The sequence below is a fragment of the Rhinopithecus roxellana genome, chromosome 16 (assembly GCF_007565055.1).
Source record: "Rhinopithecus roxellana isolate Shanxi Qingling chromosome 16, ASM756505v1, whole genome shotgun sequence".
Lineage (NCBI taxonomy): Eukaryota > Metazoa > Chordata > Mammalia > Primates > Cercopithecidae > Rhinopithecus > Rhinopithecus roxellana.
In genome coordinates, this window is record NC_044564.1 from 15428933 (window position 1) to 15454682 (window position 25750).

A 25750-nucleotide genomic window follows, 5' to 3' on the forward strand; every position below is an offset into this window, starting at 1 on the left:
TCCATTCATCCCTGCCTTAGACACCCATCTGCAAAGTGGAGATGACGATGCCTAACACTAACTCGCTACAGATGTAAATGAGAATGTGCTCAGAATTTTGAGCAACTTGGAAAAAATAAGCGATGTATTAACCGAAGATGATTTGGACTGCTCAGACGTCAACTTTTCGGGACAAATAAACCATCTCCACCCTCCAAATGCTGGGCTTCGTGAGCCCACTCCACCTAGATGAGCCTTCTCTGGGCCATTCAGCCCCCGGAATCCCAGAAAGAGAAGAGAAGTGAGGTACACAAACTGTGGCAAGAAGGGCAAACACATTTCATCCACATCACTAGTGTGAGCTACATATGTGACTCCAAGCAGGCATTCAGGGTAGAGTCAGAGGTTAAGGAAAGAAAAATAGGTTATAAAATTAATGAGCCCTCTTTATTTCTCCTGCTTTTTAAAAAAGAAAACCATGGCATTCTAGCAGAAATCCTACTTGCTCTAAAGTGAGCTTCACATTTCTACTCTTTTTTTTTTTTTTTTCCTGAGACGGAGTCTTGCTCTGTCACGCAGGCTGGAGTGCAGTGGCGTGATCCTGGCTCACTGCAACCTCCACCTCCCGGGTTCAAGCAATTCTCCTGCCTCAGCCTCCCGAGTACCTGAGATTACAGGCGTGTACCACCAAGCCTGGCTAATTTTTTGTATTTTTAGTAGAAATGGGGTTTCACCATGTTGGCCAGGCTGGTCTCGAAATTTTGACCTCAAATGATCCACCCGTCTCAGCCTCCCAAAGTGTTGGGATTACAGGCGTGAGCCACCGCGCCCGGCCACATTTCTACTCTTATATTTTAAGTCTTAAATGAAAATAACTGAGAAGAACAAGTGCCACCCCATCTCTAAAGCACAGTCTTTCCGCTGAAGGCAACCATCTGGGAGCACTAGTCTCAAATCAGATCAATTACATAGCCACCTAGAAGCAGCGAAAGTGAAGACCCATAACCCTTAATTTACTTTTTTCCATTTAGAAAACTAAAGACTACAACAGGAAAGAAAAATAAAATAAAACACATGTAATTAAAGAAGGAGAGCAGGTAGAAAGAACGCAAAAGTGAAGCCCCCGTGGCCCTGAGCTTCACTTAAGGAACCGAACATGACACCCCAGTACTCTGGGGGACTCCTTGGAAACGCCTTCTTAAATGGGCTGTGATCTCTCTCTCTTCCCCTGAAAAGTCAGCGAATTCCTAAGATCTCTTCGTGGTCTGCAGATAAGATGGGGGTGGGGGAGATGGAAAGATCACTTGAAATTCTGTATCCATAAATGGTAGAGTGGTGTTCCTTGTGTACATGATGCTTAATGGAAATCGCATGTTTTCACAAACACGGGTCGATCTTTTTAACACACAGTTCCAACTAACGGTGAAAATTCCATAACGTGGGATCCCAGGGATGTTAAGGCCTGTCGAGTTCACTTTCTCAAACTTTTTCGGGGGAGCCCGCAGTGTGGGGCCCCGGACGCCGCCGTCACCATCCGGCGCGGCTCTCCCTGGGCTGGCGCCGGGGCTGGGGGCCACGCTCCGCCGGCGGTGCCTAGGAGCCATCGCGAGAAAGAGAAAGAGACAGAGAGAAACAGAGAGAGAGACAAAGACAGAGAGTGAGAGAGACAGAGACAGAGAAGAAAAAAGAAAAGAGGAGAAGAAGAGAGGAGAAGAGAAGAAAAAGAGAGGAGAAGAGAAAGGAGAAAAAGAAGCCCCGGGGAGGGCGCAGGAGGGAGCGCGCGGGCGGCGAGGCCTAGGAAGGTCCCAGCAGCAGCGGGAGGGCGCGCGACTACTCAGCCCAACTCGCGCGGCCCGGGCTTACCTTCCAGATAACAGCTGGAGGACGAGGACAGCCCCTTCTTGGATTTGCAGCCCACCAGCTTCAGGCAGATCTCCAACATTTTCCCGCGCCAGCGACGTCGGGGGCCAGAGCCCCTCTCCCAGCTCGGTCCGCGGGCCCGGCTCAGGCCCGGCTCGGCCTGCGCGGCCCCCCGGGCGCTCCCGGCCCCGCCAGGCCGCCCTCACCGGAGCCCCGCGCGCCCGCGCCCGCCCATGGCCGCGGCCGCGTCTCCGCCTCGCCAGGACGCGCCTGTTAACAAAGGGCCCGGAGAGGGCGCCCGCCAGGCCCGTCCCCGCCCCGCCGCCGCCTGCGCCTTAACCCCCTCCTGGCCGAGCCCGTCCACACCCTGGGGCCCCCGGCGTTCCTGAGGCCGAGCCCGGCCCAAAGCCACCGCCGCTTTCCAAAGCCAACCCGGGCCAATGGCGATCCTCGCAGGGGGAAGGCCGCGCGTGGCCGGAGGAGGTCTTTCTCCGCCTGGAAGCGAAGTCCCAACCCCGGCGGGGAGGATGCAGGCCTGCTCCACTCCACTTTAGAAGCCGCGCGCAACTCCACCGGGGCCTGGGGCGTCCCCAACCTGCACCGCATTTGGCGAATTTCCCGGTGCGCGGTGCCAGGCAAACCCTCTGACCCGAGGACGCTGGTGAAAATGCAAATTCCTCTGCAGTTACCAATACTAACTGGTCTCATTTCTACTCAACGCGCGTCCTGTGATTAAGGCTGAGGCAGTGGGTGTCTGGGGAGGAAGTCAGAGCTGGCACCCACAGGACAACCACACGGGCGGACGACACTCCGGTCAGGCCGCACACCCAGACCAGGATGTGAGGTCAGGCTGCAAACAGACGGGTGTGAGTTCACAGTGAGAAGCCTTAGTCCCCACAATGAGAATTTTCAGATGCAAGGTCTGAGCCTCTTCTCTGATTCATTTTCTTTAACAGAGAACTTTCCCCCTTCCTTTGGCCGAGTGCCACGGGGTGAGGGTGGGGAGGAATCATTATTTAAAATCCATTTCATTCAATTCTTTTAAACTCTTGTTTGGACTGACCACAGACAATGTTATAAAGTAGCAGCAATCACAATCGTGTTATTGGCACAGACCCAGAAATCTAGGTCAGAGGGAAACGGTAAGGAACCCAATGGCACCAAATAATTCAGTAAAATCAGGTAAGTTCCCCTCATGGCAGGAAAAGGAATTTATTTCATTTATTTATTTCATAAATGGTGTTAATCACAAAACTGCAAAAGGGAGAAGTTTAGTCCACATCTTCTAGCCACAAAGAGTAAGAGCTGACATGTATCGAACTCTTCCCGTGTGCCATGTTACCTTCATTACTGCATCTGCGCAATTACCCTGTGAGGAAACAGATTATCCCAATTCTTCAGGTTAAAAAAACAAGCAAGCAAACAAACAAAAAAACCCACAGATGCTCAGAGAAGTCAAACACCTTGCCCACAGCTGGAAACAGGCGGAGATGGACTCAACCCAGGTCTGCCTGGCTCCAAGGATCAGGGTCCTGACCAGTGGATGATGTTGCCCCTTCACACCAAGAATAAACTCCAAGTGGATTAAAGCATTGGATATCTTTGGTCAAATACCTAGCACTGTCATTACGTGTTTCAGAGAAAGCCTTGGTTATGAGACCCTGGCTACTTTCTAGCCTATCCTGTAAGGACAAAAACCAGAGTATCTTGAGTACATCAGGAACAGCTAAGTAACAAGATCTTCACTTAGCTCTGCCAAAAACTGCACATAAAAACTCCAACTGGACTGAATGTGACTAGTGTATATCACAGGGGTTCTCGGCCAGGATGTCATTAACTTTTCACGTGTGTCCTGCCAAATTCTGATCAACATCCAACATGCATTTTTACTGCAATTGAATGGACCTACTGCTAGAGTCGTGGTACCAGATGAGGCCTCATGAGCATCCAAGAGAGCACCATCAGGGAAGTTTGCAGCTCTCATCATCTGGAGATGCAGGATGACAGGGTCCCCAGGGGATGGGTGCAGTGACTCTGGATGCTTTCTATGATCTGGGAGGCGCTGTTATTCTGCTGGACAGCCTGCATGTGGTGACTGCTAACGTGTTTAGTGTTGTCTTGAATCTTTCAACCTCTACACATAATGCCAAAAATAACTCAAAAGGGTGCCACCAGTACCAACAAGTGAAAAAATACATTATCTGTCTGTTTTGTTGCCCTTTTAGAAAGTTCAGGGGCCTTGTTTCAGACGATAAAAAAGTCTTTCATTATATAGCATTTCATATTAAAGGGCCATATTCAAATTGGCAGCTTAATGCCAAGAATTACACATTATTAGGCATTTTGGAAATTCTAGCCATATCCTTCAATACTGTCTGTTAATACAGGCCGAGATATTTGCTTGCCTTGTGCTGTACTTTATATTGGTATATAAGTTTATTTTTTAAAGCTAATTATTATTACTAATATTCTGCTCCTGAGTCTAAAATGATCTTATCCTCTTAAAATGAATAATGCTTATAAACTTTTTCCAAATCTTTTTTAGGTATAAAACCATACATCAACAGATCTAACAAAACACTGAATTAGTGGCAATGAACACTGAAAGAACTGCCAAACTCTACACTATCGTATCAAACCTGGCCTATTCTTTCCAGATCCAGGTTTTGATGCTTTTGAAACTCATTTGCCAGATATGAAGAGCATTCTGTTACAAGCAAATAAAGGAGAGCTTCAATCTTCTTACCAAAAGAATACCCCAAGAAGGATTCCTTCTTATCAGCCGAAGACCTAAAAGCCATTAGCTAAAAAGACTTTTTAAAAAGAAAGAAAGGGAAAGGAAAGAAATTAAAGACTGTGAACTAACTTTTTTGCTATGTTGCATTAGTTTGGGAAGAAATATACTTTTAATGTGCATGTACTATGTGCCAGTCACTCTTAAGCCTCACAGCAACCTAATGATTTTGTATAGTTTAATTCCATTTCACAGGTAACAACTGACTGGAGGGAGAGGGGGAAGTATCCTGTCCAAGTTCACACAGCCAGGAGACAGTAAAGGAGAAAGGTCTTGAACTTTGTAAAATGGCAGAAAATTTCCAATTTAAGTGAGAGGTGGATAATATAAGTAAGATCAGAAGATGAAATAAATAACATTAACTGTTGGGAAAACATATCTTAGGAGAAAGTAATTCAGGGAACAAGCTATTTAATAATTTTTTTTTTTTTTTTTGAGACAGTGAAAACCCATCTCTACTAAAAGTACAAAAAAATTAGCTGGGCGTGGTGGCGGGCACCTGTAATTCCAGCTAATCGGGAGGCTGAGGCAGAGAACTGCTTGAACCTGGGAGGCGGAAGTTGCAGTGAGCAGACATCACGCCAACACACTCCAGCCTAGGTGACAGACCAAGACTATCTCAAAAAAAAAAAAAAAAAAAAAAAGGAATGTTAAGAAGGAAAGGATAAAATCCCCAATTACATTAAAGCATGGGATCTGAACAATGTTTCTAAAAGTATAATCCATGGACAATCTATTTTGAATAATGTGGGGCTTGCTTAAAATGCCGAGTCTTGGTTTCTAGTCTAGAATCAGGATATGTGCAATGGGCTGGATCTGAAGTTGATCTGCATGCATATGGAAGACGGAAATCCACTGTTTAGGGGCCAGGAGCGGTGGCTCACGCCTGTAATCCCAGCACTTTGGGAGGCCGAGGTGGGTGGATCACCTGAGGTCAGGAGTTCAAGACCAGCCTGGCCAATACAGGGAAATCCCGTCTCTACTAAAAATACAAAAATTAGCCAGGCGTGGTGGTGCACACCTGTAATCCCAGCTACTCGAGAGGCTGAGGCAGGAGAATCGCTTGAACCTGTGGAGGTTGCAGTGTGCCAACATTGCGCCACTGCACTCTAGCCTGGGCAACAAAGCAATACTCCGTTTCAAAAAGAGAAAAAAAGAAAAGAAATCCGCTGTTTTGGAAGAGGGAAGAGTTGCTTATTCTCACTGGGAGTAGGACAAACAGGAATGGATATTTCTAAAATTTAAGTCATTTGAAGGCAATTTCCGAATTTAAGATATGCATAACTCTAGAACAACTTACCAAAAGAAGACTCTTCTTGGATGATTAGAGGAGAGACACTGAATTTTTTTTTTAATTTGGAATTTAGCCCTATTGAAAAGCTGGGCAGGCACCCACCATAGAAGTGGGTCAAGGGAAGGAGGCAGGATTCAGGATGTGGATGCTCCATCTCTCAGCAGCAGGACTGGGTGTGAGTGCAGGTGGAACAGAGACAGATGAACCTGACCGGAGGCCTGGCTTGGGACCCCAGGACCAGATGACCCCAGGTCTGGACGACGCCTTCACTGTTTCCAGCACAGCTAGTAGCTTTAGGGGGAGAACAGCAAAGATCTTGAGGTATGTGCACACTATTTCACATGCAAATGCCAACAAAGCCCACTTTCTCTGATTCAGCAAACACTGTCCAGTGAGAGCCTGCCAGGTAGGTCCTCTAGCTCTGTGGGTCTAGTGTATGTCCAACTAAAGGATAAGATAGCTTAAAATATCATTTCCGTCATACTAGTTTTTGCCACTGTATAGGGACACGTGCATCCCTTTAAGTCTCACATTTTTTCAATCGGGTAGCACTACCTGCTGGTCACGAGTTATGTGTCACAAAGGCTAGTGCTGAGTCTCAGATCTGCCACTCACTGTGGGGCCATGGGCAATGACTTCACCTCTCAGAGCCTCAATTTTCTTATCTGAAAAATGGGAGGTAGTCATAAGAGCAGTTATCTCACAGGGTTATTATGAAGATTAGGAATCATGTATGGAGAGTGCCCGAAGCACAGAAGGTGCTCGATAATCAGTAGCTATTGTTATTTCCAAAAGAGGACTACTCCTGTGTCAGGTCTGTGTTCCTGCCTACATCTTACTGGGACTCAGGCAAGAGTTCAAATTAACAAACATGCTATATGAAAATGATTCCAGAAAGCAGTCTGGAGGTTTTCCAAGAGACAAGGAAATCAATTTATTCTATGATGAGAAAGAAACACTAGCTATGAGGTAGGAGTAGCAACTAAGGTTCAAACGTGACAGAGAGCCCCACCTTTCATCCTAAAGCAAAGGTTTGCAACCACAGCTTTAGCAAAACACAAACCCCACACTCCTGCATCCTGAATGGGGACCTAATTCAGACCCAAGATTTCGTGCACAGGCTGCACAGATGACTGTCCTTCAAATGACAATGATTTTTCTGTTAGTCCTCTTGGTATTTCCAGGCTCTAATTCTCAGCTGGGGAGCAAATCTGAACTGCCTTAGAGGAAATCTGCTTTCTAGAAAATCCCATTACAGTAAGACTTTACTATATTTTTATAATTAACAAGTCTAAACCTAACTGTTAACTATTTTTCTCTAGAAGGAGAGAATTAATAGTATTAGTATGCTCATTTTTTAAAATTAATTTTTCTTTTTAATCAAAGTAATATACATAACATGGTTAAAACTCAAACAGTACTAAAAGTCTTATAAAAAAGGCTAAAAACAGTCTTGTAAAAATCTGGTAATAAAAAACAGCAATCCCATTCCCCCGTCTGTTTCCCCAGAGACAGCCTCCTTCAGATTTTAGCTAATAACATCATCTTGCTCTTTCTGAATTCATTAGATTTATCCATTATCTATTAACTTACGACAGCAGTATTATACTATCACCATCCATAACCCCCCAAAACAATAAAATCACAATTTGGGGGATAAATCAATAGTCAGTGTTTACATTACTAGGATGATGTAAATATTGTTCACTGCTTAGCCAATAATATACTATGAATGTTTCCTTTATTATACAACTTTGTTTATCCTAGAGATATTGCCTTGTTTTCATTTAACCAGTCTTCTATATACCTATTACCATTGTCCCTCAAATACTTCAAAGATCTGTCAAATATCTAGTGATATTTTTTCCAATCACTAAAACATTTCAAATATTCTCAGTTCTACTTATTGACTTAACTTCTTCATTTTGCTGGAATTCATCATCCAGTAGCTTCACAGAGGTGGGGCGGGAGGGTGCATGTCTAAAAAAATACCTTTCTTCTACCCTGACAGTTTGTCTGGGTATAGAATTTCAGGTTGAAAATAATTTTCCCAAACGAATTTTGAAGGCATTTATCTACTACTATCTAGTTTCCAGTAAGTATTGTTTAGAGATGCAATCCCATTCTGGTTCCTGAAAATGACTTGCTTTTTTTCTCTTTGGAAACTTTTAGGATCTTCTAATGTTCTTGGTGTTTCACAATGATATGGCCTGGAGTGAGTCTCTTTCATATATTATTCTGGGCACTCATAAATTCAGAGATTTATGTCATTAGTTTTGGAAAATACTCACTTCACTAAACTCTGAAATTTCTCCTTACATTTAATGTCTCCTAATTTCTCCTTCATTTGTTTCTTTGTTATCATTATTTTTTTCCGTTTTCATTCTGGAATTCCTATAAAAAGGATATTAAAGCCCTGGGATTGAGTTTCTAATTTTCTTTTCTTTTTCTTTTGAAACAGAGTTTCCCTCTTGTTGCCCAGGCTGGAGTGCAATGGCGTGGTCTCAGCTCACTACAACTTCTGCCTCCTGGGTTCAAGCAATTCTCCTGTCTCAGCCTCCCGAGAGTTTCTAATTTTCTTACCTGTTCTCTCTTATAGTTCTCTCAATAGTCCATTTCTTTGTCTTTATGTTCTGTTAGGTTGGTGCAAAAGTAGTCACAGTTTTTGTCATTAAAATGGCAAAAGCCCCAATTACTTTTGTACCAACCCAATATATTCTGAGACAATTTTCCACATCTTCTGTTGGATTTCAAATTTGGGCTATAATGTTTTTAATATTAAACAATTCATTCTTGGTGGGCATGGTGGCTCACACCTGTAATCCCAGCCCTTTAGGACACTGAGGCAAGAGGATCACTTGAGCCCAGGAGTTCAAGACCAGCCTGGGCAACACAGTGAGACCCCATCTCTCTACAAAAAATTAAAAAATTAGCCAGGTGTGGTGGTGTGTGCCTGTAGTCCCAGTTGTTCAGGGGGCTGAGGCAGGTTGGGAATGCAATGAGCTGTGATCTTGCCACTACACTCCAGCCTGGGTGACAAAGAGAGACCATGTCTCAAAAAAGAAAAAAGAAAAAAATAAATAAAAGAAAAATAATTCATTCTTATTCTGATTGTTATTGTTTTTAAAAGCATCCTGTTTTCTGACATTTGCAATCTCTCTCTCTGAGGATAGCAAAGAGTAGTTCTTTTTTTTTTTTTTTTTTTTTTTTTTTTGAGACGGAGTCTTGCTCTGTCACCCAGGCTGGAGTGCTGTGGCCGGATCTCAGCTCACTGCAAGCTCCGCCTCCCGGGTTCACGCCATTCTCCTGTCTCAGCCTCCCGGGTAGCTGGGACTACAGGCGCCGCCACGTCGCCCGGCTAGTTTTTTGTAGTTTTTTTTTAGTAGAGACGGGGTTTCACCGTGTTAGCCAGGATGGTCTCGATCTCCTGACCTCGTGATCCGCCCGTCTCGGCCAGAGTAGTTCTTTTTTTTAAAGCACAGTGTTTTGTGGGAAGTGTATAGCTTTATTTATTTATTTATTATTTTTGAGACAGAGTCTCACTCTGTCACCCAGGCTGGAGTGTACTAGCGCAATCTCGGATCACTGCAACCTGCGTCTCCCAGGTTCAAGCAATTCTCCTTCCTCGGCCTCCCAATAGTTGGGATTACAGGTGCCTGCCACCACACTCGGTTAATTTTTCTATTTTTAGTGGAGATGAGGTTTCTCTATGTTGGCCAGGCTGGTCTCAAACTCCTGACCGCAGGTGATCTGCCCACCTTGGCCTCCCAAAGTGTTGGGATTACAGGCGTGAGCCACGGCAGCCAGCCTGAATTGTTCTTTTGAACTCTTCTTCTGTTGCCTGCATTGTCTTTAGTTCTACCAAGTTCCTATTTTCTGCTATTTGTTTTACCCTTTATCTATTAATATCAGGTTAGAGACTTTCCTTTAATGCCTAGAGAAATTTGGCTGGCCATTCACTGTCTATGAATGAGCAACTAAAAAGATGACTGTTAGTTTTGTATGCGTGGAAGGGGCACAGCCACTGGAAGGCTTCAGTGAAAGGAGATGGTGAACTCGCTTTTTCAAGAGAATCCCTAAATGTTGGTATCTATAGGGCTTTTCTCTAGGGTCATTCAACTTTTTCCCTCTAGAAAAGAATATTTCAATCTCTTCTCTATTAGGCCCCTGGCTAGCAGGTACTAGAAGAGGGCTGGGAATTCAGATGCAGACTTTTAAAAAATCTGCTCTTTGCCCACGCCACTATTTTTCAGCCAATGGCCTACCTGGACCCATGCTGGGGGTCAGGCTCCTGAGTCCAGAGCCTCTACAGGGCATTTCTCAACATAATGCCTCTGGTCTCCTGTAGGTGGGAAGGAGAGGTGGTCATCTGACTATATGGGGTTGGAGAGGGGTTTGAAGAATCTAAACCCTCTTTTTACAGGCTTTCAATTGATCCCCTTGATTTCAGCTTCAGGCCTCACCCCCTGCTTTCTGTGGCACTAATGTCTCTAATTTCTGAGCTTTCCCCAGATTCTTACAGGCAAACCAGGTCACTCTTCATCAGGGTCTCTCTCAGAAGAGGTTAGGTTTTGGCATCCTTAGTTCTGCTAAATCTATTACCCCTCTCTTTGCCTTTCTTATCCCCTACTGTCTCCTTTGGGCTCCTTTAGTCCTTACACATCTTCACTTAAAATATATATATATATATATATATAGGCCAGGCGTGGTGGCTCATGCCTGTAATCCCAGCACTTTGGGAGGCTTAGGCGGCTAGATCGTTTGAGCACAGCCTGGCCAACATGGCGAAACCCCATCTCTACAAATATACAAAAATTTGCTGGGCGTGGTGGCGTGTGCCTGTAATCCCAGCTACTCAGGAAGCTCAGGCAGGAGAATCGCCTGAACCCAGGAGGTGGAGGCTGCAGTGAGCCGAGATTGCGCCGACTCTGTTTCAAAAAATAAATAAATAAATCTTTTTATTGTCATTTTAAGAATTTATTTTCCCCGTATTGCAGTTCAGACAACTGTGACACAGATAGGTTATATAACTTGCACTAGGTCACATAGCAAGTTAGTGGCAGGGCAAGGAAAACCCCTGTCTTCAAACTCCCTTGTTAGATCCCTTTCCCATTGCATGACACCTACTAGGTACCCATGACAGACAAGTTTTAGGACACTAGGCTGAAAAACTAAAATTTATTGCAAACTATAGGTTTTAAATCTTCATTTCGCTGGTGGTGAAGAAACAACAAAAGTCTAAATTCTTAAATCCAGTTACAACACTGTACCTCAAGGTTTAATGATAAACAGAAATATTATTAAGCAAAAATGGTTTACAATATTCTTATTAAACTCTAAGGGCTTGAATTCAACTTAAAGAGATTTTGCCATGGTTTCATGAAATGTCTCTGTTCCTTTACCTTAACTTTTTAAATAAATACCAAATAATTGTATTTTAAATCACTGTACGTCTTGTTTGTTTTTAATCTGAATATTGAAGAAAGATTAAGGTACCTATAAAACAAATAAATGGAAAATAGCAATGTTACAGCTTTGTTGCAATCGAAAACAGCAATGCTGTAAAAACCCTAAAGCCTTCAAATTATTGTCTGTGTGATAAGATTTATAATGACGTAAAGTCAGCCAAGCAGGAGGAACTGGTAAAAGAAAAAGCCCAAGCCTGGTTATTGGCAAGCTCCTTTTGTTTAAAGTGTCGTTCACTTTGAATTGGTAAACCAATGGTTAATCTTTTCCTCTCTTTCTCTAAGACTAAAAGAATCTGCGAAAGCAGCAGAGCAGGCCTAGGAGATCACATTACATTTGGGGGTGGGGGAAGAAGGCAGCTGGAGGCGAGTATAGAGAGAAGGGCTAAAAGGGAAAGAAAACAAGTTGTCTAAACCTCCCCACAGTGTAGAACCCAGCAGGGATTAGGAGGCAGTGGAGGAGCCAGTGTTTATCCAAGATATCTCTGGGGCAGTTGGAACTGGCTATAAAAGTATAGGCTCCTCCGGTATGAACATCCTGTCAGCAGCCTAGAGCTGTACCCTACGAAAGCAAAGTTCTTGGTAATTGTTACCAAGGCTTGAAACCCTAGAAATGAAATACTAAAGGGGAGTTAATGTTTATTTCTTCAAACCATTCAGTACCAATTTGTTTCGTTGTCAAGGTTTTCAACACACACAAAGGACAAATGGAACCAGAAGATTTCTTCCCTCTACTTGTTAGAAATGACTGCTTAGAAGAGCAATGGGATCTCTAAACGGAACTGCTCTTTTTCTTCCTTTAAGTGACAGATGTGGCATATTAATCCAGAACTACATATTAACTGAACAAGAGCAGCTACAGTTAACCTTGGAGAAACTGTTCACTAAGTGGCACTGTGGTGATGGCAGGAAAGGGCTAGCTCAGTGGCCATGCAGCCACTTGAAAACAAAACAGCAAAGCAGAGTTTTGCTTTCAAAGGCAACCTGGTAAAAGCTGTCCTCTTTGTTTGCCACCTCTCCTATGAGCTGGTGCATAAGATCTATATTCTTTACAGCAACACCAAAATCAAATTTAATGTCTAAGTTATTTTCATATTCCCCAAGTGTGGTGGTGAACTGTATGTGTCAGCTTGACTAGGCCCCCAGGATGCCCAGATATTAAACATTATTTCCAGGTGTGTCTGTGAGGGTGTTTCTAGAAGAGATTAGCATTTGAATTGGTGAACTGCCTAAGCAGATGGCCCTCCCCACTTTGGCTGGGAGGGCCTGATTTGAACAAAAAGACAGAGTTATCCCAGCACTTTGGGAGGCCGAGGCGGGCGGCTCATGAGGTCAGGATATCGAGACCATCCTGGCTAACACGGTGAAACCCAGTCTCTACCAAAAATAGAAAAAATTAGCCGGGCGTGGTGGCGGGCGCCTCCTCTGGAGGCTGAGGCAGGAGAATGGCGTGAACCCGGCAGGCGGAGCTTTCAGTGAGCCGAGATCACGCCACTGCACTCCAGCGTAGGCGACAGAGTGAGACTCCGTCTCAAAAAAAAAAAAAAAAAAAAAAAAAAAAAAGAACAAAAATACAGAAAAAGGAAGGTTGGATTTACCCTCCCTCTGCCTGACTGCTTGAGCTGGGACATGGATCTTCTCCTTCCCTCAGCCCTCTGGGTTCTCAGACCTTCAGACTCAGACTGGAATCCACATCACTGGCCCTCAGCTCTCAGGCCTTCAAACTACACCAGCAGCTTTCCTGGGTCTCCATCTGGCAGAGAGCAGACTGTGGGACTTCTCAGGCTCCATCATCTCAGGAGCCAATACCTTATAATCAATCTCTTCAAAAGATACACATTGAGCATATCTATTCCGATAGACAGACTCTATTGGTTCCTGTGTCTCTGGAGAGAACTACAATACGCTAGGCAATAATCAGTCATATTTACAGTTATTTCATATGACAAATGTTCTGGTGTAATTTAACAGTAAAATTAACTCCTCAATAACACTTAGGCCAACAACTGCATATCAACTAGACTTTCTTTGATGAAAATGAACAGGAATCCCATACAGGACCCTGGAAGCCATACAACACTGGCTCTTGACATCTGTGTTTTCTCTTGCCTTCAACCCCTAAGTTTTAGGCCTTAACCCCTCAGTTGTAGATGGGACACACCACCCCAGAATAAAGATTTCATTTCCCAGACTCTCTTGCGGCCAGCCACTGCCACATGACTAAGTGATGGTATGTGGGCAAAAGTGCTGTGTAAGACTTCTGGGTCAGGTTCTTCAAAGCAATAGGCACGCAGTCCCTTTCCTCTTTCTGGTGTCCACTTTCCTCTTTCTGGTGTACACTGCCTGCGACGGCCCACGGCAGTTGGCGTGGGCATTTTGGATCTTGAGGTAGAAGCTGTGCCTTACAGAGTAAGGGACAGGAGGTGTCTGACCTTGAGGAGTCATCGTGCCCCTCCAGGACTGCGACTGTCAGCCTGTTACAGAAAGAAGCATCTTGCTTGTTTGAATCGCTCCTATTTTGGGTCTGTGACAGCCATTTAGTACTTATGGTAATAATGTTAAAAGTTGAGTTCTAACTCGCATTAACCTAAGAATTCCCCAAATCAATCTTTTGTTTTCTCTCTCCGTTGAAAACTGTTAACAGAAGGGCAGGTATTTGAAACATTCCTATAACCTTTAGAAAATTAAAGAGTGACCCAAATCATCCCTGTGAAACACGCAGCCCAGTGTCCAGCTCCTAAAAAACATTCAAATATTAAACATTATTATGATTACTATTAACTGTCCCTTTTCCTTTCTATAAACTCACACTGGTGTAAGGAAGATAAAAAGCTACATGTGCTATCATGTACCTGATAAAGAACTTGGAAGGCCAGGCGCTGTGGCTCACGCCTGTAATCCCAGCACTTTGGGAGGCCGAGGTGGGTGGATCACAAGGTCAGGAGTTCAAGACCCATCTGGCCAAGATGGTGAAATTCTGTCTCTACCAAAAACACAAAAATTAGCTGGGCGTGGTGGCGCACGCCTGTAGTCCCAGCTACTTGGGAGGCTGAGGCAGAAGAATTGCTTGAACCCAGGAAGCAGAGGTTGTAGTGAGCTGAGATCGTGCCACTGTACTCACCGTAGGCAACAGAGCGAGACTCCGTCTCAAAAAAAAAAAAAAAAAAACTTGTACCCACAATACAGAGAACTCTTACTACTCAATAAAAGGTGCACAAACTTAATAAAAAAACCAAAAAAACAGGCAAAAGATTTGAATTGACAGGTCACCAAATATGAAATACAAATGGCTAATAAGCACATAAAAAGATGTTCGGCATCATTAGTCATTCAAGAAATGGAAACTAAAATCACAATGAGATGCTGCTTCACACCCATTCCAATAGCTATAATCAAAAGACAACCCCTGGCACACTGGCACGTGCCTACAGTCCCAGCTACTAGGGAGGCTGACGTGGGAGGATCACTTGAGCCCAGGAGTTTCAGGCCAGCCTGAACAACATAGCAAGACTCTGTCTTTAAAAAAAAAAACAACAAAAAGTAGGGGTCGGCCGGGTGCGGTGGCTCAAGCCTGTAATCCCAGCACTTTGGGAGGCCGAGACGGGCGGATCACGAGGTCAGGAGATCGAGACCATCCTGGCTAACACGGTGAAACCCCATCTCTACTAAAAAAAAAAAAATACAAAAAACTAGCCGCCGGGCGAGGTGGCGGGCGCCTGTAGTCCCAGCTACTCGGGAGGCTGAGGCAGGAGAATGGCGTAAACCCGGGAGGCGGAACTTGCAGTGAGCTGAGATCCGGCCACTGCACTCCAGCCTGGGTGACAGAGCAAGACTCTGTTCCAAAAAAAAAAAAAAAAAGCAGGGGTCGGGGTAGGTGGGCAGACAAAACCAACTATTGGCAAGGACGTGGAGAAATGGAACACTCACACATTGCTGGTGGGAATGTAAAATGGTACAGTCACTTTAGGAAATAGTTTGGCAGTTTCTTAAAAAGTTAAACATAAACTTACTGTAAGACAGCAATTCGTCCAGACGTGGTGGCTCAAAGTGGGTGGATCACCTGAGGTCAGGAGTTTGAGACCAGCCTGACCAACATGGTAAAACCTCGTCTCTACTAAAAATACAAAATTTGCCAGGCATGGTGACTCAGGTCTGTAATCCCAGCACTTTGGGAGGCCAAGGAGGGCAGATCACGACGTCAGGAGATCGAGACCATCCTGGCTAACATGGTAAAACCCCGTCTCTACTAAAAATACAAAAACAAAATTAGCCGGGGGTGGTGGTGGGCGCCTGTAGTCCCAGCTACTCGGGAGGCTGAGGCGGGAGAATGGCGTGTACCAGGGAGGCGGAGCTTGCAGTGAGCTGAGATCACGCCACTGCACTCCAGCCTGGGTGAAGAGCAAGGCTCTGTCTCAAAAAAAAAAAAAAAAAAAAAAAAAAAAAAAAAAAAAAAATTAGCTGGGCGTGGTGGCGCATGCCTGTAATCCCAGCTACTCCGGAGGCCGAGGCAGGAGAATCCCTTGAACCTGGGAGGTGGAAGCTGCAGTGAGCCGAGATGGCAGCATTGCACCCCAGCCCGGGCAACAAGAGCAAAACTCTGTCTCAAAAAAAGAAAAGACTCAGCAATTATACTTCTAAAAATCTACCCTAGGCCGGGCGCGGTGGCTCAAGCCTGTAATCCCAGCACTTTGGGAGGCCGAGACGGGCGGATCACGAGGTCAGGAGATCGAGACCATCCTGGCTAACACGGTGAAACCCCGTCTCTACTAAAAAAATGCAAAAAACTAGCCGGGCGCGGTGGTGGGCGCCTGTAGTCCCAGCTACTCGGGAGGCTCAGGCAGGAGAATGGCGTGAACCCGGGAGGCGGAGCTTGTAGTGAGCTGAGATCCAGCCACTGCACTCCAGCCTGGATGACAGAGCAAGACTCCGTCTCAAAAAAAAATAATAATAAAAAAATAAAAATAAAAATCTACCCTAGAGAAATGAAAATGTATATCCACACAAAGACTGATACATGGATATATTATAGTAACATTGTTCATGACGACCAAAAGTGGAAATAATCCAAATGTTTACCAACTAGTGAATGAATAGAGAAAACATATATCCAAACAATGGAATAATACTCAGCGATAAAAAGGAACAAAGTACTGAGACATGCTATAATCAGATAAACCTCAAAAACATGCTGAGAAAAAAGTCACAAAAGGTCATATATTGTATAAAACTTCATTTACATGAAACATACAGGAAGGACAAATCTATAGAAAAAGCAAATGAGGCCGGGCGCGGTGGCTCAAGCCTGTAATCCCAGCACTTTGGGAGGCCGAGGCGGGCAGATCACGAGGTCAGGAGATCGAGACCATCCTGGCTAACACAGTGAAACCCCGTCTCTACTAAAAAATACAAAAAAAAACTAGCCGGGCGAGGTGGCGGCGCCTGTAGTCCCAGCTACTCGGGAGGCTGAGGCAGGAGAATGACGTGAACCCGGGAGGCGGAGCTTGCAGTGAGCTGAGATCTGGCCACTGCACTCCAGCCTGGGCGACAGAGCGAGACTCCGTCTAAAAAAAAAAAAAAAAAAAAAAAAAAAAAAAAAAAAAAAAAAAAAGAAAAAGCAAATGAGTGGTTGCCTGGGGCTGGAAGTAGGAGCGGGACTACTGCAAAGGGACAAAAGGGATCTTTTGGGGATGCAGGAAATGTTCTAAAACTGGATTGTGGGGCCAGGCGCGGTGGCTCACGCCTGTAATCCCAGCACTTTGGGAGGCTAAGGCTGGCGGATCATGAGGTCAGGAGATTGAGACCATTCTGGCTAACATGGTGAAACCTCATCTCTACTAAAAATACAAAAAAAGTAGCTGGGCATGGTGGCACGTGCCTGTAATCCCAGCTACTCGGGAGGCTGAGGCAGGAGAATTGCTTGAACCCGGGAGGCGGAGGCTGCAGTGAGCCGAGATTGCGCCACTGGACTCCAGCCTGAGTGACAGAGTGAGACTCTGTCTCAAAAAAATAAATAAATAAAAATAAAACTGGATTGTGGTTATGATGCACACTCTAAATTTAGTAGAAATCATTGAATTGAACGTTAAAATGGTAAATTTTATGGCATATAAATTACACCTCAGTAGAACTGCTAATAAAAAAGGGGAAAATGCAATATGTTACATGATTTTAACACCTTTTTCTAACTGGATGTCATACAAATGATGACACAAAGAATTAGTAATGCACCCAGTGACGGCTGCTCAGTTCCAAGCTGCGAACACAGAAAGACCGTGCTGTATGTGTTGCTGGTTTTCAGCCTATTTACTGTTCTAATGAGAGCCACGTCTGGAGAGTCAGCCTGAAATGATTCCACCCAACTCTGACGCCTCTCCTCTCAACGCCCAGTGCAACGAAACTTCTGCAAAGAAGTGTGTGTGAGGGGAAGGTTGTATATACACAAATGAGATGATCAAGACTGGGTGGGAGTAAGGAGATGGAATACAGGTTGACTCAAATAAAGACATCTGAGAGAGCCAGCAATCCAGCACAGTGAAGACAGTGAGGCACAGAAATACATCTACCATTCACAGGAAGCACTTGGACGCCCTCACAAGTAATGGCAGCTTTCCAACCTGCAACCTTTGCAAAGGCATGAAGGGCTGCCATTTGTAGAGTTCCCAAATACATACCATGACCCCACATGCATCTTACGGGCAGTACAGTTCCAAATGTTAAATCTCTCATGGAAACCAAGTATCATGGTAAATTGGTTAAGATCAAAATGTTAAGAATTAAAAATCTACTGTAGGAAAATTTCTAGGTAGTAAACATGTTTCCAAAGTGCTGAGAAAAAGAAGCAATCAATTAAATGTTGGAATTAACAATAAATATTTCATGAGTCTGAAACTTGTGAACTGCAGTGACTGAAGTCCAACAAGCAGAAGTCACCAAAGATAGGGTGTAGAGAAGCCAGGTGTCTTCTGAAGCTGAGAGCCCACCAATGACCAAAACACCTGGTATAACATGTCCATACCAGGAATTTTCGGCTGTGTGCGGTGGCTCATGCCTATAATCCCAGCACTTTGGAAGGCTGAGGCAGGCAGATCACAAGGTCAGGAGTTCGAGACCAGCCTGGCCAGCATGGTGAAACCCCATCTCTACTAAAAATACAAAAAAAGAGTAGCCGGGCGAGGTGGCGTGTGCCTGAAGTCCCAGCTACTCGGGAGGCTGAGGCAGTAGAATTGCTTGAACCTTGGAGGTGGAGGTTGCAGTGAGCTGAGGTCGTGCCTCTGCACTCCAGCCTGGGCAACACAGGGAGACCCTGTCTCAAAAAAAAAAAAAAAAAAAAAAAAAAAAGGTATTTTTCTTTACTTCCTGGTCTCACTTGGCTGGTTTAGCTCTCCTAAAAATGCTTGACTTATCAGAGATCTGGAAATGGCCCTTTCATTCAACAAACATTATAGAGCCAGCTGTGATGAAGATGACAAAAAAGGATGAGAACATTTCTGCTTTTTTTTTTTTTTGAGATGGAGTCTCGCTCTATCACCCAGGCTGGTGTGCAGTGGCGTGATCCTGGCTCACTGCAACCTCCTCGCTTCACGGTTCAAGCGATTCTCCTGCCTCAGCCTCCCAAGTAGCTGGGACTACAGGCGTACGCCACCACGCTTGGCTAATTTTTGTATTTTTAGTAGAGACAGGGTTTCACTATGTTGGCCAGGCTGGTCTCGAACTCCTGACCGCGTGATCCGTCCGCCTCGGCCTCCCAAAGTTCTGGGATTAGAGGCATGAGCCACCACGCCCGGCCAGATAAGACAATTTCTGACCTCCAAGGATGCACAGTCTTGAAAAAGGGGCTGGGGGAGAGGGAGAATCAGACACTGAAATAATTGCAAGGCCAGAAAAACTCAATCATAAATATATGCACAATAGCTACAGGAGCCCAGAGTGGTTAATTCTGCCTGCCGGTGTTAGGAAAATATTCTTAGGGGAGAAAAGGGAAATGCAGATACAGTAAAACAATCTTCCTCTTTATCATTTTCCTTTCAGAATTTAGAAATCAATTAAAAACATATGTGACCCATACATAAGGCTGAACTGATCTTCCACAAAGGTGAAAAGGCAATTTAATGAAAAGAGGCTGTCTGTTGAACAAATGGTGCTAGAACATCCGAAACCCCTATACAAAATGATGACTCTAAAGCAGTACCTGGCACCACATACAGCATTTAATGTGGAATGAATTATAAGCCTAAAAGTTGAATTAAAACTTGTAAAATTTCTAAAAAAAAAAAAACAGAAGAATCTTTGTAAACTTGAGTTAGGTGAAGATTTCTTAGCTATAATACGAAATGCATGAACCTTAAGAGAAATCACTGATAAGCCGAAATTTTCGTTTTCTTTTTTTTGAAATGGAGTTTTGATCTGTTGCCCAGGCTGAAGTGCAGCAGTACAATCTTGGCTCACCGCAACCTCTCCCTCCCGGGTTCATGTGATTCTCCTGCCTCAGCCTCCCGAGTACCTGGGACTCCAGGTATGCGCCACCACGCCTGGCTAATTTTTATATTTTTAGTAGAGACAGGGTTGTGCCATGTTGGCCTAGCTGGTCTCAAACTCCTGGCCTCAAGTGATCCACCCTCTTCGGTCTCTCAAAGTGCTGGGATTATAGGAGTGAGCCACCCAGCCTGGCCCGATAAACTGAATTTCATCAAAATCAAAAACTTCTGCTGTTCTAAAGATACTGTTAAGAGAATGGAGACAAGTCACAGAACGAAGACCAAATGGAGCAACTGGTGTGAATGCATATGGTGTGAACTGCTGGTAGTAATGCAAAACAGCACCCTTACTTTGTAAAACAGCGTGGCAGTGTCTCCTAAGTTAAGCATATACTTATGCTATGACCTAGCAATTCCACTCCTAATTATTTACCAAAGAGAAATGAAAACTTATGTCCACACCAAAGCCTACATGTGAATGCTTACAGTGGCTTTACTCATAATCACAAAAAACTGGAAACAACTCAGATGCCCTTCAGTGGATGGATGGATCAATACACGGGGTACATCTGTACAATGGAACACTACTCAGCAATAGAAGGGAATGAACCACTGATTACATGCAGCGACACATATGGATCTGTTAGAAATGCTTGTTCCCTGGTGCCATAAAGAACTTGGCCGGACGCGGTGGCTCAAGCCTGTAATCCCAGCACTTTGGGAGGCTGAGACGGGAAGATCTCGAGGTCAGGAGATCAAGACCATCCTGGCTAACACGGTGAAACCCCGTCTCTACTAAAAAATACAAAAAACTAGCCGGGCCAGGTGGCGGGCGCCTGTAGTCCCAGCTACTCAGGAGGCTGAGGCAGGAGAATGGCGTAAACCCGGGAGGCAGAGCTTGCAGTGAGCCAAGATTGTGCCACTGCACTCCAGCCTGGGCAACAGAGCGAGACTCCGTCTAAAAAAAAAAAAAATAGCAGTTGAACATAAATTTAATTTCCTCAGCAAGGCCATTTTTTACTTTCTGCAGAAAGGGTACACTCACCAGTAGTTTTGCCACGAGAATACACTGAACAAAGGAGACAGGCTCATTTATCACCTGATGCGTCCACCCTACTGCTGTGTCCAGTTTCCATTGGCTGGAACGGGACTTCACATTCTGTATTTGTCCTGATTGGCTAGCAACTTAGAACTTTTTAAAAGCAGCAAAGGCAGAGGAGAACAAAGGAAGGAGGAAGTAACTTGTGGAGTGCTAAGAAAGATAAAAAAAGCCTTTAAATAAGGAAGAGGAACAGGCTATGACCTAATGCTTGCTTGGACCAGTATAAGCATGCCAGGGCAAATATTTAGGCTAAATTGTGAGAGCTAGGAATATAAAGTACATTGATTTCTTTATTACGGCTAGCAGATATTTAAGAATGTTAGCACAGGTCTTTGAATAAATTTTGCTTCTAAGAGAAGTTACTATTTATTCCTAATTAGATGGGGAGGAAAGTCTTTGAAGAGGAACCTCTACTTTACTTTTTACAGATCTTAAACTCATTAGGACTTAAAAGCTTAGATACTTTATAATTCTACTTATATGACATTCTGTAATAAGCAAAATTGAGCAGCAGTTGCCAGGGCTGGGGGGATGACTGACAACAAAAGAATGAGGGAGAGCAGTGTGGTGGCTCACGCCTGTAATCCCAGCACTTTGGGAGGCCAAGGTGGGGGGATCACCTGAGGTCAGGAGTTCAAGACCAGCCTGGCCAAGATGGTGAAACTCTGTCTCTACTAAAACTACAAAAATTAGCCAGGTGTGGTGGTGCGTTCCTGTAATCCCAGCTACTTGGGAGGCTGAGGCAGGAGAATCGCTTGAACCCGGGAGGCAGAGGTTGTAGTCAGCTGAGATAGCACCACTCTGCACTCCAGCCTGGGCAATACAGCGAGACTCCATCTCAAAAAAAAAAAAAAAAAAAAAAAGGAACGAGGGAAACATGGGGGACAGGGAATGGTTCTATATCTCAAGTGTGGTGGTAGTTACATGACTGTATGCATTGTCAAAACTCAGTACTGCTCATTAAAATGGGTACATTTTACTGTATGTAAATTATATCTCAATAAAAACACTATTTTCCTGGGGAAAGGATTCTGGGAAGGTGGCAGAATAGGAAGCACCAGGAATCTGTCTCCCCACCTAAATCTGAGTGACAGTACTATTTCGGAGCTCTAGAGTTTCATCATTCCTTTCATCCTAATTGCCCCCAAAGTCTTAACTTGTTCCAGCATCAACTAAACATTCCAGAGTTTCATCTAAGTCAGATATGGGTGACTCAAGGCACAATTCATCCTAAGGCAAATTCCCTCCAGCCATGAGCCTGGGAAAGGAAACAAGTTATCTTTTTCCAAAACACAATAGCGGGGCAGGCATAGGATACACATTCCCATTCCAAAAGTGAGAAATAAGCAAGAAGAAAGGGGTAACTGGTCCCAAATAAGTCCAAAACCTAACAAGGCAAACAGCCTTAAGTTAAGAGAATAATCTTTTTGACTCCATGTTCCTGCCTTCTGAGCACACTAGTGGGGCAAGAGGCCAAGGTTTCAGGCAGTCCTGCCCCTATGGCTTTGTTGCGCTCAGCTCATGCTGCAACTTTTACGTGTTAGTCTTGTGCCTGCAGCTTGCCCAGGATGGAGCTGCTACTGGTGGTGCTACAGTTTTGGGGTCTGGAGCAGCAGCTCCAGCACTGCAGCTCCACTAGGCATTGCTGTAGTGGGAGCTCTTTGTGATGGCTCTGCCCCTGTGGTTTATGTCTGCCTGGGTCCCCACGATATCTGATACATCCTTTTTTTTTTTTTTTTTTTTTTTTTTGAGACGGAGTCTTGCCCTGTTGCCCAGGCTGGAGTGCAGTGGCGCGATCTCAGCTCACTGTAAGCTCCGCCTCCTGGGTTCACGCCATTCTCTTGCCTCAGCCTCCCGAGCAGCTGGGATTACAGGCGCCCACCACACGCCCAGCTAGTTTTTTTTTTGTATTTTTAGTAGAGACGGGGTTTCACCGTGTTAGCCAGGATGGTCTCGATCTCCTGACCCCATGATCCGCCCGTCTCGGCCTCCCAAAGTGCTGGGATTACAGGCATGAGCCACCGCGCCCGGCCTGATACATCCTTTTAAATCTCAGTGGAGGCTGCCAGTCCAGGCACTCTGCACACCTGCAGAGTTGGCACTACATAGATGCTTCCAAGGCTTGCCACTTGCACCCTCCAGAGCAGCAGCATGAACTAACTGCACCTGGGCCTGCTTGAGCCTTGGCTGGGTGGCTGAGGGCCACTGGGCCAGAATGCTGTGAGCAGAGACCTGAGGCAGCACTGGACAGCAAATGCTGATTTTCCACAGCTGCCTAGGGCCACTCTCTCGGGGCTGCCTCATAGATCTTTGAAATGGCTTCTGGGTTGTTCTCCCATTATCTTGATGTATAGCACCTGGACTCCTTCTAGCCATGCTAATTCCTTTATCAGAGGGTCACTTGGCCACGCCCCTGCATGTTTTTTGTTGTTGTTCTTTACTTAGCTAGGCTGTGAATTTTCCAAATCTTTATGTTATGCTTCCCTCATAAATTATAAATTCTGTCTTTAAATTATTTCTTTTCTCTCTCATTTTACTGTATGCAGTTAAAAGAGGCCACATAGCACCTTAATATTTGGCTTAGAAATTTCTTCTGACAGATATCCTAGCTGATCACTTTTAAATTCTGCCTTCCTTAAAGCCCTTGGGCATGGATACAATTCACCCAAGTTCTTCAAGGCTTTATATATAACAAGGAATGCCTTTATCCGGCTTCCAATAAGAATTCATCATTTCTACCTGGGACCTCATCAGAATGGCCTTTACTGTCTATACTTCTATCAACATTATGATCACAACCACTTAAGTGATCACTGGGAAGTTCCATAGTTCCCTACAGTTCTCTTTTTCTAAGCTCTCACTAGAATCACTCTCAAATTGGCTCAGTTCAGGACAATACAGGCTTTTTCTAGCCTGCTCCTCCAAATTGGTCCAGCCTCTGTTCCTTACCCAGTTCCAAAGCCACGAACACATTCCCAGGTATTTGTTATAGCAACAGCCCAACTTCTTGGAACTATTTTCTATCTTAGTGTTTTGTGCTGCCACGACAGAATACCACAGACTAGACAATTTACAATGAACAGAAATTTATTTTTCACAGTTCTAGAGGCTGGGAAGTCCTAGACGTGGGGACTGCATCTGGCCAAGGGTTCATCATCAATGACAGAATGGCAAAGAGGGTAAGAGAGAGAAAAGGAGGCCAAATTAATCCTTTTTTGTTTTGTTGTTTTTGAGACAGGGTCTCACTCTGTTGCCCAGGTTGGAGTGCAGTGGCACAATGTTGGCTCACAGTAACCTCTGCCTCCTGGGCTCAAGCGATCCTCCCATTACCTCAGCCTACTGAGTAGCTGGGACTACAGGCATGTGCCACCAGACCTGGTAAATTTTTGTATTTTTTTTGAGACGGAGTCTCGCTCTGTCACCCAGGCTGGAGTGCAGTGGCACAATCTCGGCTCACTGCAAGCTCCGCCTCCCGGGTTCACATCATTCTCCTGTCTCAGCCTCCAGAGTAGATGGGATTACAGAGGCACCCACCACCATGCCCTGCTAATTTTTTTGTATTTTAGTAGAGACCAGGTTTCACTGTGTTAGCCAGGATGGTCTCGATCTCCTGACCTCGTGATCTGCCTGCCTCGGCCTCCCAAAGTGCTAGGATTACCGGCATGAGCCATTGCGCTCGGCCCAATTTTTGTATTTTTTGTAGAGACGTGGTTTCACCCAGGTTTTGGTCTTGAACTCCTGGCTTCAAGTGATCTGCCCACCTTGGCCTCCCAAAGTACAGGATTAGAGATGTGAGTCACTGCGCCCAGACCAAACTCGTCCTTTTATAAGGAACCGATTCCTACGATAACAGACCCCTCCTCCTCCCACAGCATTAATCCATTCGTAATGGTGGTGGCCCCAGGACCCAAACACTTCCTATTGGGCCCCACCTCCCAAGACCTCTGCATTAGAGATCAAGTTTCCAACATGTGAACTTTGGGGGACACACTGAAACCACAGTACCATGGTAACTACATAGAAAATAGCTACGGAATATATACAAAAGGAATAAGAAAGGAACTTAAATGTTTTACTACAAAAAATCAACTACACAGAAAAAAAAGGACAGTAATGCAGGAAATGAGAGACAAAAAAGCTATAAGGCATATAGAAAACAAAACAGGAAGGCCGGGCGCGGTGGCTCAAGCCTGTAATCCCAGCACTTTGGGAGGCCGAGACGGGCGGATCACGAGGTCGGGAGATCGAGACCATCCTGGCTAACACGGTGAAACCCCGTCTCTACTAAAAAGTACAAAAAACTAGCCGGGCGAGGTGGCGGGCGCCTGTAGTCCCAGCTACTCCGGAGGCTGAGACAGGAGAATGGCGTGAACCCGGGAGGCGGAGCTTGCAGTGAGCTGAGATCCGGCCACTGCACTCCAGCCTGGGCGACAGAGCGAGACTCCGTCTCAAAAAAAAAAAAAAAAAAAGAAAAGAAAACAAAACAGGAAAAATGAAAGAAGTAAATCCCTTCATCAGTCAGACTTAAAAGGAAGGACATTCTGTCATATGCTACAACATGGAAGAACCTCGAAGACATTATGGTAAGTGAACTGAGACACTCACAAAAAGACAAATACGTTTAATTCTACTTATATAAGGTACTTGGGATAGTCAAACTCATAGAGACAGAAAGCAGAATGGTAGTTGCCAGGAGCTGGGGGAGGGAAAAGGGGAGTTATTGTTTAATGGGTATAGTGTTAAATTTTGCAAGATGAAAAGGGTTCTGGAGGTGGATGATGG

At 44.9% G+C, this 25750-nt stretch overlaps 1 protein-coding gene across 3 annotated transcripts in view; it reads right to left on the reverse strand.

The window, feature by feature from the left end:
• ABL1 (ABL proto-oncogene 1, non-receptor tyrosine kinase) overlaps positions 1-25750 on the reverse strand; it is a 180379-nt gene that overhangs the window by 52033 nt on the left and 102596 nt on the right. Inside the window, exon 1 of one of the 3 annotated variants that reach the window (XM_010360953.2) lies at positions 1843-2300. The exons of the other annotated variants lie outside the window; for them this stretch is intronic. Within the exon in view, the coding sequence (XP_010359255.1) occupies positions 1843-1921 (79 nt within the window). The 5' untranslated portion in view covers positions 1922-2300. Of the gene's footprint in view, positions 1-1842; positions 2301-25750 lie in introns of those variants that run through there. 3 annotated transcript variants of the gene reach the window in all.